Here is a 13,609-nt window from a genome sequence, read left to right as displayed (position 1 = left end):
TGTGAAGCTGAGAATGTAAAATGCTGTACGACGAAAGAACTCTCACAATAAACCCGGGAGGAGAGTGGTCAACTGTAAACTCTATAGTGTCTTCTGTTGTTTCATTCCTGTTCTAATGTGGCTTAATGAATTTTATGTCATGTTATGTGGTGAGCATTTTTATGGTAACTTGGACAGCGACAATTGGGCCAGTATCAGCTTTGTCACCATGCCACATATTGTTGGCGGCTGTGGGATTTGGCTTTTTCACAGTGCGTATGATTATGGATTGATTTTTTTTTTTTTTGGGGGGGGGGGAGGGGGGGGGGGTTGTCGTTATGGAGACTGATCACGACCAGCAGCAGCAGCAGCTGCAGCATGGCAGGTGAAATGTTGGACCAAAACCTGCGACCAAAGTTCAAAATTTTGTGTAAACATAATTATTATTTTATAGCGCCAACAGCAGGATAATTTTCTGGATGTGAAATCGGATCAATGCTTGCAATTGTACAGGGCAATATAGCATTATGACACCAAGATGACAGCATTTTTCTTCTTCAGCGCAGTCAGTTATTACGATTATTCGGTACATGCGATATTTTACATGGATTATGATAGTAATGTTATCATTAACAGTCATCATCGCATTGTAGTTATGGCGGCTCATGAACGAGGCCATAGGTATTATTACTGAGTAGCCTACTCATTTGTTGGTTTGCAAGATGTTTTGTCTTGGGGACCACAAATTACTGCGTTTTTCTTTTTTTCTTTTTTCTTTCTTTTCCTTTTTTTATTTATTTTTTTTTTTAGCTGATTGGGCACCATGATATGTCCATGGCAAAAATTATGAGTTGTTTTATTTTATTTTTGTCTTGTTTTTATTTTTTTTGTCTGTTTTTGTTTTTATTGTTGTTGTTGTTGTTGTGTTTTCGTTTCTTTGTTTTGTTTTTTGCTTGTCAGCTGATAAGGCACCACATTTGACTGATAGGTTGTGACTTCAAAACAATGACAAAGGCAGTCATGACTTCATCGCCGCTCGCTGAGGGCGCATATTAGTGGCGTTTGCAGAAGGGTCTGGAAACGAGACCAGCAGCACGATCCAATTTTTCACGTTTGGTTTAATACACAGACTGCACTTCAATCCCCTAGCCCTCTGCATTATCTACAATTTGTAATTTGTAATTTGAGTGTTGTCGTGGTTGTTGAAACATACGTTATCATGTCAGTTTGTCGCTTTTACTTGCAAGGAAACTGCAAATTTGGTGACAGGTGCCGATATGAGCACCCGAGAAATCAGTCTGGTGAGTGAATATAGCGCATGATTTGTGTTATCATTTTCGCCTCCACAAACCATTGCGCAGTCCCATATATTAAGATTAATGTGTGTAAACTTATTGCTGGCGAAGGAGACCGTCCGAGCGAGCAAGGAGGTTTTAATAGACAATAACTTAGTTGGAGTTCCAACTGGCTGTAATTATATAAACAGTTGTCAGATTTCTATTGATGTACAAAAGAATTTCAAAGGTGCATTTGTGACTTTGATGATCGATGTTCGAAGCCGCCGTCTTGCTGAGCAATCTGAAGATTCATGTGAACGTTAACATATACACGTAGTGGTACGTAGACCTAATAATAATATTGGCCACATTTTGCTTATTTATTTATGAAATGAAATGAAATTTCTCTGAATGATAAAGCATGTAAAACAAAAGTCAATCCCGAGCAGAAATTTGTGCAAAAGTGTAAATCGGAGCTGTATCATGTGAAAATATTTAAAGCTGTACCATCCTGGAAAGCCGGTTTTATCACTTTTCTGCTTCATTCCGACAAAATTAAAACTAAACATGGAAAAGGTCTAATCTTCAAATGTAATTCTTTATTGATAGATAGCTATATGTAGGCCCGCCCCTACATCAGATTAGTGCCCGGGTATGCCCAGTCGAGTAATTTTCATCTTTATTTCAGCATTTTTTGCGCAATTTCAATTCGCACATCCTCGTGTCTGTACCTTTTATAAGAAGGAATAGCGGAAAGTAATTACCGGTAGGCGGTACCATCACAAAGACATATCTTCCTTAGAAAGTGGCTGGTGATTATGCAATTGCAATGAGACACGAGTCATTATCTGCGTGGCAGATCCAGTTTGGCACATGCTTCAAATATTTTTGAGCTGCGGCATCGAACATCTAGCAAAGGAAATAAGACAGTTGTGACTCCATTCTCGTGAACCTCCTTGGTCCGAGCAATTGAATTAGCTGCAAATTCAGCACCAGAATATCAGACAGCTCTATACATTCTTTACTCTTGTCATCTGCGAAATTTTGCATTGGGACACTCGTACATACACGTGTTGGTGGTGGAGTTTGACATGAATTAAGCTTTAACAAATTAATGATTGAAATATTTTGATTTGAGTAAACATGGTAACAATTGGTAACGTTAGGAGTGTAACTGTAAGTTTAATAGGGCCTATCCTAGAGAACTAGGGTAGGAAGTATAATGTCACATGTTCCCAAATTACTGAAAGCAGGTTTGTGAACTTGACTGCTTCCTAGTTTCTGGTAGAACTTCTGCATCGAAGTGAGAAATTCACTCATAAAGACAAAGTGCATGTTTGCCTACTGATGCAACAGGCCTGTAAATTTAGCTCATTCTGCAATTTTATAAATATTGCGTAACGTTACAGTGCAAAACTTACATGAGAGCTTTATGACTCAGAATGTTTCATTAGAAAAGGTAAACATGACTAGACTATGAGGCTTTGTTTCTTTGCTTCAGTTTTGTTTTGTTTTGCATTTTAGACATGCTGCCGAAAGATTTACCAGGCAAAGTACCAGCAAAACTTAGATGAGACAGAAATGGTAGAGGAAAAAAAAAAATGTGTTCACGATGCTAATCCAAAATGATTGACATGTACAACGTTGTATGACTTGTGTTATTATCGCAAAGGAATCCTTATCCGATAATGCATGTAAGGCCCAATAGGGTCAATTGTAAAACATTGTTAACAGTTTGGAGATATCTTTACACTGAGTTGTGATACAAAGTGGTACAAGTACAGAATGTAGGCTGATTGGTGAGTGAACCATGTTCACACTTCAGCAGGTCTTGATCAGAAATTGACCTGGTATTTGAATCCCCAATGTGCAGGCTACAACAGTTACGGAAGATCTCAAGGTGGAGGAGGGGGTGGATCCCAGTACAGGTGGACAAACCCTGGACAGGGAGGTCAGGGTGACAATCGGCATGGGAGCAGGGATCCTTTCTCGGCACATGGCAGCAGCGGCAGAGGCGGGGATGCTTGGTCCGACAGAGGTAGACAGGGCGGTTACAGAGATGACAATAGTGGCAGCTGGGGGAGTTGGAGTGGTGGTGGAGGAGGGGGAAGTTGGCATAAAGGTGGAGGTGGGGGTGGTGGAGGGGGAGGAGGAGGAGGAGGAGGAGGAGGAGGAGGAGGAGGTAGGGGAGGCGCTGGGAGACAACAGGTGACGTTCCGAGACTCATTTGGTTCGCAGTCCTCCAACCGATTCGGCGCCCTGCAGGACACGAGGGGGCAGGATTCTCGCAATTCCTCGGGAAGCTCTACAGCACAGGATATGAACAGTCAGGAAATCATGTGAGTTCGATGAACCAGCTCCCCTTTTCCTTTTTTGAGTGAACCTTTGAATTCCAGCTCCTGACTGAGTGAGATATTCAGTTTTGTATCACCTAGGAAGTATACTTGTAGCCAAGGATAAAAGCTGCATACACCAATGTAAGTAAACATTTCATTACCCACAATATAAGTCAATTACCATAGTACCAATTCAAACTACAAGTAATACACTGACCCCTAGAAAATATCGGTAGAATTATTCAATGCTGTGATCTATTAAAAGAAAAGTAAAGTAAATGGAAAGTTGACATTTCGTATCTCCTTCATTGAAACCTTTTTGCCTGTTCATGAACAAAGTTAACCCGTTGAGGACGAGTCCCGAGAATACTCGGGCAGGTGATGGGAAATGCGTAATGCAGCAAAATCAACTTGTCCTCGATGGGTAAACCATGTGTAAAAGAAAAAAAAACATGTAAGTGGTTAGTATTCAAACGTGATGATATCATTTAATTTTTCTCCTCCATCACCGCTAGTGAGACCATACGATTTGATGTCGAGGAGTGGGAGAGTGGGGGGATGTGGCCCTTCTCCAGTTATGCACCCAACAAGTCCAAGGCCTGTTTACCGGGTAAGTACATAATGTACAGTAACAGCCAACTTCATGTAAATAAACTAACGACCAAGAAAGTCTAAGTGATGTTCATGCTAGCCTTGTAAAGTTACTGAAGAGCAATTATCTGATATTGGCATTTTCTGATTTTCCAGTCTCTTACCATCCATTTGATAACAGATTACCTATTTGACAATACAAAAATCTACCATTATAATGGCAAGGAAAATCAACACTTGAGAAATACATAGTGCAGTTTTTTATAAACTTGGCTTTGAAAAGATAGATGTTTTCAATAAATCAGAGATTCAGCATGTATTGCTAGTGGTCGATCTAAGTTCCATTTCATAAATGCCGTTCAGTCAAACTCACAAGTTTGTATCAAGACTCTAAATTTAGACACCCCCCCCCCCCCCCCCCCCCCCGACCTTGGCCATCAGTGGTGCGATTGCAATGAAGTTCTGAAAATACATATAATGCCGAAATCATAAACTCATGCTCGACGAAAAAAGTATACATATCTATCTGTGTTTCAAATTGTGTCCTGTACATCCTCTGATTTCCATGCTGATAGGTTTTGAGGATCTGTCACCTGAAGAACTGAGATATTTGGCTTACGTGGCGGAAAAGACCAAGCAGTTTGATCAATATGTAAGTGTGTGCCAATCAAAACGATTTTTGTCAATGTTGTTGTTGCTGTTTACCATCCCCTGATAACCATTAGATAAACTCTGCAGGCTCTTTTGTGCCATATATATATATAGGACTAGTGCTCAAAGCCTAGTAAAATCCAAACCGGACACGATGTTAGCAATTTTTGTGATATTTACTTTCTGTATATTTTGCATTTAACTGAACTAGAGTAACATTATTGTACACATTATACAGTCAACCTTTATTATTGTTATTTGCTTCAGAATGGTCATATATTCAAGTAATGTGCAGTTTAATGATTCCAGGTTAGCATGCCTGTACGGTGACGGGGCGATCGTTATGCACATTACCGGTACTTGAATATGAGACCATTCTGAAGCAAATAATTTTCACACAACAACAGATATATAATGTACTGGTACTCTCAAATGAATCCCACAAGGATTGGAACAATCATCCCCCAGCATTCCCACTGATTCCACTGATCAGTTACTAGCCATCCCCTTTATAGATAACTGTGACTAATCCTAGTACTATTTTAGTTTCCATATTTATTTATTTTTTCTTTTTGTGAACACCGTTGTGTGTCACAAAAACTGATTGTAATACATGTACATAGCTTTAGGCCTCTCAATTCAATTCAGTTTCTTTACCTTACTGAATGTTTGGCACAGTAACCTTTAAAGAAAAAGAAAAAAACAAGGAAAAAAGAAAAGAAAGTTTAATTTCTTGTTAGAAAGAAGCCCACTTTGTACTCTGTCTTTTACTACTGGTAACTTCTTTTTCTCTTCGTCCTTCTGGTTGCTGAACAGAGGGCAGCATTCACATCAGCCATCAATGCTATCAAAGGCAAGCGAGACCAGCTGAAACGACCATCTCAGACCATGAGGAGCCAGCTTGTAAGTTCAAGAAAAGTTTTTTTTTTTTTTCATTTCCGTTGAAATAAACAGAAAAATTATATATATAATTAGTTATGGCAGAACATCTCTGTGATAACTGCAAAATTTGAATTTAACAAAATACATGTGATAATGAGTTCACAACATGAATAAAATGATATATAATTTTATTTTTTTTTTCAAATGATATTCACAGTTCATACGTATCAAATGAAAGTGGGAATGGAAATGGAGGGTCCCATTTAAAAGCAAAGCTTGTACAATATGTGACCTCAGAAAATACGTAAGAAAAAGGTGTGAAGGCTCAAAGAGGCATAACACCTGAAAGGCATTTCTAGTTTTCTTTCATTCCTTTAACCCATTACGTTCCCAAAGTAAGATGACTGGTTTGGTGTAACTTACTTGAAACTTACTTATGAAATAATCTCCATGGCATGTGTGTCACAGGGTGGAGTGTCATTCTTTTATGTGATCCCCTAAATATAACTATTCATTATAGTGGCAAAATAAAATCAAAATCCTCTAACTCACTGCATTTGATACAAACCTTCTGCATATCAAGATTAGAAATTCTGTTTCTGTCTTGTATTGGCTTTTTTTTGTTTCTGAATGATTTTCTGCAGATTTACTGGAACAGTGAATTTGAAGTCCTTTCGTCTAACCTTTGTCCAATATTTGATATGCAGTGACTTAAGATCGATGTTGCCAATTTACAAGGGACAAAGGAATAAATATTATATGATAGTTTTTTTTTTTTCAACACAAATTACCTTAAATGGCATGATGGGTTAACACTTACTATACCAGGAACTGTAGACAGTGTATACAATGCCATGGAATTTTCTTTGCCAATCGACACTCAAGGCATGCAGAGGGTTAAAACAACTACTGTATATGCTATATATTTCGCGAGGGTTTTATTTTCGCGAATTTCGCGAGTCGGGAGCTATTCGCGAAATTAACAACACGCGAAAATATTACCTTCCAAAATGAATCCCTTGCCTTGATGATATGAAAATTTCAGTACTAGTTTACCATGTCACAGCTTACCGAACGGACCATACTGGCTAAACTTGTTTACGTACATATAGCACGTCCACGTCTACTTACGAATACTGCATCTAGAGCCAATCCATTATCGCAAGGGGACCACTCGTCAGAAATCTAGCACGATGGACTTATCCACTTCAAAAATGTTTAATTCTAGCTTACTAGTTCGCAGAGTTTGGTAAGTTTTTTTTTTCATGCAGTGTATAACTAGTATCATTCTTATTTGCTAGTAAGTTGAAAATTCACTCTTTCTTTGCCACTTCATATTTTCTCTGGTCCCCCAATTGCGGATTTAACCACTCACGAAAATGTGTGACAACGGCAATTCGCGAAAATTTATGTACGCGAAAATTATAGCGTATACGGTACATTCAAAGAGACCAGCAACCTGTCTCGATTGGCAATTGTCTGCATCACTACACAAATACTAGGACCATGGCCCAGTGAAACCCACTGAACTTTTGTAGAGTGTTGCTATGTCTTCTCATATCATGTAATTCCCTCTTTGACAAGAATTTTTTTTTTTTATACCCCCGCCAAACGAAGTTTGAAGGGGGTATATAGGAATCAGCGGACGGTCGGGCGGTCGGGCGGTCGGTCAGTTGCAAATCTTGCGTCGCGAACTACTTCCTCAGTTTTCAACCGATTCCCATAAAACTTGGCACAGATGTGTGCCTTGGGTTGTAGATGTGCAAGACGTATTTTTTGACAGTACCCAAAAGTACGTTGCCATGGTAACGGCATATTATGGGCAAAAATGGGTACAAATCTTGCGTCGCGAACTCCTCCCACAGTTTTTGATCAATTTTTATGAAATTAGGTACAGATGTTCATCTGAATATGTTAATGTGCAAGACACATATTTCCGCAGTGGCAAAAAGTGCGTTGCCATGGTAACGGCATGTTATTGGTAAAATATAGGGCAAAATGCTTCATGGCAAAACTGCTTCATCAGTGTTCTTCCAATTCTCATGGAATTCATATTGAATGTTTGTCTTAGGATATAGGTCAGCATGACACATTTCTTGACAGTGACAAAAAGTATGTTGCCATGGTAACAGCTCACATATTATGAGCCAAAATGATGGAAAATTTTGTGTTGCAAACTACTTCCTCAGTTTTTGCCCAATTTCCATGAAACTTGGTACAGATGTGTGCCTTTGGTTGTAGATGTGCAAGACGCATTTTTCGACAGTACCCGAAAGTACGTTGCCATAGTAACGGCATATTAATGGCAGAAGATCAAGGAAAGATCTTGCGGATTTAACTACTTCCTCAGTTTTTTGACTGAAGCTTATGAAATGTTGTTTTGACCAAAGCTTATGAAATGTTGTTTGGCGGGGGTATAAGCAGTCGCTGTAGCGACATTTCTAGTTTTTTTGGTTTTTGTCAAAAAAGGGATATTATTGGAGGGTATACATAATGTGAGACTCACAGACCATGATGTAAATATCAAACTGTACCTCTTTATACACTCACTGTGGTAGACTATGGTGATGGCCCTTTGGTTTTCTGTAGCTGACTTGTACTATGCAGTGAATGGTATCAGTAAGGCACTGGTATGCCCTCTTAATAACCCACCCCAAAAGTAAATAAACTCCGAAAGAAAGAGAGAGAGAGAAAAAAATATATATATATTCCTTACAGAACGATACAAAACTGACAAAAATGGGATAAGAAATAAGGAAGATAAATATGGAAGACCAGCTTAGCGTACAATGTAGCTGAATATGGGCTATCCAGCCATCTTCTCAGATGGAAATGAACAAGCAAACAAACAAACATTACATGGTATTTCACTTTTCCTAATTTTATATAACATACATGAAAAATTGTGAGGGTATGACATCGTCAAATCCCTCATTTCTCTATCATTCTGTAGCGAATATTTTTCTCTTTCTTTTGAAGGTTATTTATTTTTTTTGGGGGGTGGATTTCTTCTTTAAGGGATGGGGGAGCAGAAGGGGTGGAAGTAAGAGGAAATCAGAAAAGAGGAGAGGAAGAAGAAAGGGAAGAAATGGTATGAAAAGATGGGGAGGGTGACAGAAGGAGAAAAAGTAGAAGGTGATGAACTTGTCTGTCGTTGTATTTTTTCTCCAATATGCCAGTGGTTTCATGATTGCCTGTACCCTTAAATACAATTTTTCTTTCCTCTTCTGCTTTATTGTTTGTGTTACAAACATTTTGAGAAAGTGATACATAATTATGTACTTGTGGAAAAGTGTGAAATATTCACTGGGCTTAGAACTGTCAGTAATAATGTGATACTGTTCACGATTAAATTTTCGCCATGGTTTTATTTCTGTAAATTTTGTGTTTCGCCTCTAAAGTGCGACAATAATAGCAGGTGAAGAATATAACAACATTGAAATAACAGAAGGCAAAAAATTTAACTTAAAAAAAAAGCATATCAATCCATGCAAGCATTGGATTGGGTGCATCTCATCTGATGTAAGGACTAGCATGTTACGTTGACAATGATGTAGCGATATTTGGGGCAAAACATCCCGTTACTCACACTACAGTGTAGTACGGTACTTCGAATGCAAAACACACTACTTGGTTTATGTACAGGGAATCAACACGTAAAGACATTTAGTAGAAGTACAGCTGTATTGTCACCAATTCATTCTAATTTTTCCACGTAAAAGTAATAATTCCTAGACCCTAACAAACAAGATATCAACAAGTGAAAATGCCCAACAAGAAGCAATTCGTAAAATTATTTTTGCACAAATTTCCGCTCCTTTAGGAATGTTGGGGCCACTATACAGTATACTCTATTTGTTTATCGTACAGGTGGATATATACCGAGGAATTGCCGACAGGAACCCGTTTGCAGCGAGCAGTGCACCTTCCCTTTTTGGGAGTAATGCACCATCACTGAAAGATATCTTTGGACCAAAGTAAGGATTTTTTTTTTAATCACTGTATTCATTACTTTTTCCTCATCAAGAGATATGAGCTTGAAATGAATTGAGGTTTTCTATTGTAATGTGTTTTCTATTTGAGATGCTCTTCTGTCAGGCAACAAAATTGCATGGTTTCTTTTTTTTCAGTTTCATTCTAAAAGCAGAAATTTCTCCAGGCATAGTGTACATGGATTGCAAAATAATTACAGAAAGATTTGTAAAACAGTCAATGAAAGTATAGGGGTATTCAGACTGCCAATACAAAGTCTATGAGTCTTTAATAATTAGATTCTTGGTGAATTTTGTTTTGCTGCCCTCTTTATATGAGAATTCAGGCTATTGCATGCAAATGTAAAAACTCAAATTGTGGTGGTGCTATTTCATTGTTGTGATAATTTCTTGACAACACTCTGTTGGTGCAACAGCCCGATCTCTATTTAGTGGTACATGGAAGTCATGGAGCACTATAGAGGTATCCCTATCTCCAAACTGCATGGTTTTTGTAGATTTTTGTACAGTGGTCTCCCGTTATAATGAAGTCCCTGGGATCAGTAGTTTTCTTTCATTATATCGAAATTTTAATCAATCAAATGTACAGTAAAAAAAAAAAAGAGCTGGTACTGTTGTGGCCTGAATTTTTACTTCGGTTTATTGTAAACTGGAATTTCTTTATACAATGTAACAGTGTTATAACAGGAGTGCACTGTAGCAATAGTTGGGAAAAGAAATATCAGCTGTAACCTCTAAAGATGCATTTTTTTTTTGTGAAGTGACAATGTACAGTAATCATGATAGAAAGAGAGAAATAATATGCTGTGAGTATTTCTGTTCCACAGTAACTCCATATTACTCGAAGTAAACAAGTAAACGCTGGGAACGTTCCCCTGTTTGACCTATGTGTGTTGCGTTTGGTTGTGTATCAAAAATCATCTCATTCATCTGTACGTAGTATATGACCATGATAAGGACCTGACTGCTTGTGAACAAAATGTTTACATTTATTAAAGGAGAAACGAACAACAATACATGTATCAGCTGTTGCAGGCGTAGAAAGATATGAAGAAGAAAAAAAAACAACAAAAGCAAAACATGGAAATTTATTTTTCTAGGACATTGGACAAAGTTTTTATTCTTACCATCTCAAGATTACATTTACATTGTATATCTTTACCATATCCCAGTAAGTGGTCAAACGAATGTGTACTTTGCATATCAAAGAAATGGAGATTTCTGAAATTTACATTGCATTTTCTTCTGTCTCTCTGCTATTGTGAATACACAAATTGTAGCTGAGTTCCAAACCAGATACAGTAAAACTGGGAATAAACTCCAGTAAACCTTTTGAACTTCTTCACTTTTCAATGAATTTTCTGATTTTCCTCCAAATTTTACTGACTGTTTCATTGATCCACATGTGTATGCTTGGGAAAATGACCCTGTGAAACGTGCCTGTGCTGAAAACCGAAACCAAAACAGGAAGCAAGCAAGTTCTGCAGAGTATGCTAATGTGTGCCATTTAAATTTGTGATACTCTGTTTCAGTCTTGCCAACATTCAAATGCCTGAAGGTTCAAACTCGGCCGGTGCCAACAGTGGCTCTTCGTTTGGCACCCAAGGACAAAGCACTTCAAGTCCGGTAACATCAACAGGTACTGGATCAGGAACCAATACCTTCGGGTCGACATCCCCATTAAACAGGACTAATGCCGTGGGGCAGACTGCTGACAAGGCGTCAGTGTTTGGTGCTAGCACAAGTGGCGGTGCTGGTACATCTCTGTTTGGATCGAGTGCAGGAAATAGTTCTGGCTCTGTTTTTGGGACTGGGTCCAAGTCAACAGTGGCAGCACCCAGCACAGGGCTGTTTGGCAAGCAGCCCACATCTGTACCTACCGTCCCGCAGCCCAAAGCTGCTAGCTCCAGGACTTACACGCCACTAGCGGAGCTGACGGCTGAAGAGAGGGAACAGTTTGAGGCACCTCTTTTCACGTTAGGTAAAGTTCCTATGCGGCCACCACCCATTGAGCTGACCAGGTAGCATCCTGTGACAAACTGATGTTCTATTTCAGACTACATTGTATGTTGTAACGTGAGAACATTTTCTTCAGGCATGAAGTGAAACATGGAATGTAAGACACTATTACAACTACATACTTGTGGTAAAGATCTCTCCATGTGTAACTATTTTGAATTGCAGAATAGACATATGAAAGGTCATCTATGAGTGAAGTGTCGTCTGAAATCTTTGTTGAAAATGATGTCATACCAAGACTGTCTCTAAGCAATGTTAAATTCAAATTTTGCTAGAAATATCTGCTTGTCCACCAACTTACCTTGATGTCATACATCCTCATTCTTGTATGGATTACATGTTCTGCTTGGAAATATGCAGGTGAAGAATTTCTGCCTTACCATGACACTTGCATCTTTATGCAATTACTGCATCCACAATGTTTTTCACTTGAACAAGTGTATCATTGTGGTTGAATAGCATGAAATGATCCACTCAGCAACATAAATACTGTGGACCAGTGGGCTTGAACTCAAACCTGCCTGTCAAAAGCACAGTACATAATCCACTGAGCTCCAATATTAAAACTGAACAAAATATCTTACCCTATCCCTCTTTGACTCTCTTTGAGTCGGACTCAATTGCTCTCTTAGATTGTGTCATCTTTATTCCCATTTTGTCATTGAGCACAACAAGGCTGTTTCTTTACCGTAGGTTATTGTGTGATGATATTGGCACGTAGGGCAGAATGAAATCCCATTACATCATACCATACTTTTGAGCAAGACAGGTCAAATTGCATGGATAAACAATGAATCATTTGTTGTTTCTTTTTAGAGGAAGCAACCAAACATGATTAAAAAGAAAGAAAGAAAAAAACTACTTGTCAGAGAGATCAGTGACCTGCCAGTAAGAACACACATTATTTTCAAAAAGAAAATGAAACAAAAAACAACAGAAGAAGATAAAACATGTTACAAAAGCTAGAAAGGCAGACCTACATGTATAAATGCAAATTTGTACCACAGGGGATGTATAGTCAAAAGGACATGCAGAAATTTCATCCCAGTGTTAATTATGCAGGAAAGTTTTTGTTTGTTTGTTTGTTTGTTTGTATTCGTAGCAGTTCTAGACATGCACTGCAAAGGATAGAAATCATGACTGCAAACTACGCATTTGGAGTCTATTTTTACAAATTAGTTATGAATTGTTGTATTGTAGTCTTTAGGCATCTATAGAGTGGAACTTATTAGTACGCTGATTGTTTCACATATGTTTTGGAATGTACATGAAATGTACAATGTATGTAAATATTAGATGGTAGAAGGCTTAACTGTGCACCACGCATTCTTTCTTGGGTATGTGTTTGGCCCTGAAGTGGGCCTACCCAGTCCCGACGTTTCAGCAAGCATGTTCTTGCCGTTCTCAAGGGAATGAGTAACTAGGGTGAAAAGCACTTACCAAAGAAAGAATACATGTTGCATTATTAAGCCTTCTACCACCCAACATTTTACAGCCATGGAAGCCTTGAAAGATTTTACGTAAATTTTACTTGTGATGGAATGCAGGTGCAACAGTGCCAACAGTGCCAACAGTGCCAACGTGCCAACAAGGTCCCATGTTTCATCCATGTACTGTTTAGTAAGTGGTGTGTATGAATAGGAAGGGGATAATTTCTACTCTGGTAGACATTGTACTTACGACCACATTATGTTCAAAACTTTCATTCCAGTGTTAGTTTGCATCCTGGCTGCTAGCGAATTTCTCTTGAGCAGGAAAGCCTTTTCCCGTATCTTATGAAATGTTTTGAGGATTTAAGAATCAATAAAATACTGAAAGATTTCAAGACTTTTGATAGTTGTGCAACAGTGGTATACAATCAAATAGGACCTAATAGTTTTGG

General features: G+C 38.4%; 1 protein-coding gene across 1 annotated transcript; it reads left to right on the top strand.

Moving 5' to 3' along the window:
* The first annotated feature begins 1,115 nt into the window (after positions 1-1,115).
* Positions 1,116-11,733, top strand: LOC139714345 (nucleoporin NUP42-like). The gene is made up of 7 exons (XM_071626056.1): positions 1,116-1,280; positions 3,130-3,595; positions 4,108-4,202; positions 4,759-4,835; positions 5,651-5,737; positions 9,587-9,693; positions 11,241-11,733. Exons 1-7 carry the CDS (start codon positions 1,199-1,201, stop codon positions 11,731-11,733), a joined length of 1,407 nt encoding a protein of 468 aa, XP_071482157.1. The 5' UTR covers positions 1,116-1,198.
* Positions 11,734-13,609: the final 1,876 nt, after the last annotated feature.

The sequence above is a fragment of the Diadema antillarum genome, unplaced genomic scaffold (assembly GCF_040938485.1).
Source record: "Diadema antillarum isolate AM-2024a unplaced genomic scaffold, OU_Dant_1.0 scf00000045, whole genome shotgun sequence".
NCBI classification, from domain to species: domain Eukaryota; kingdom Metazoa; phylum Echinodermata; class Echinoidea; order Diadematoida; family Diadematidae; genus Diadema; species Diadema antillarum.
The sequence above is the reverse complement of the archived record's forward strand: the minus strand, read 5'-3'. Positions and strand labels throughout refer to the sequence as shown.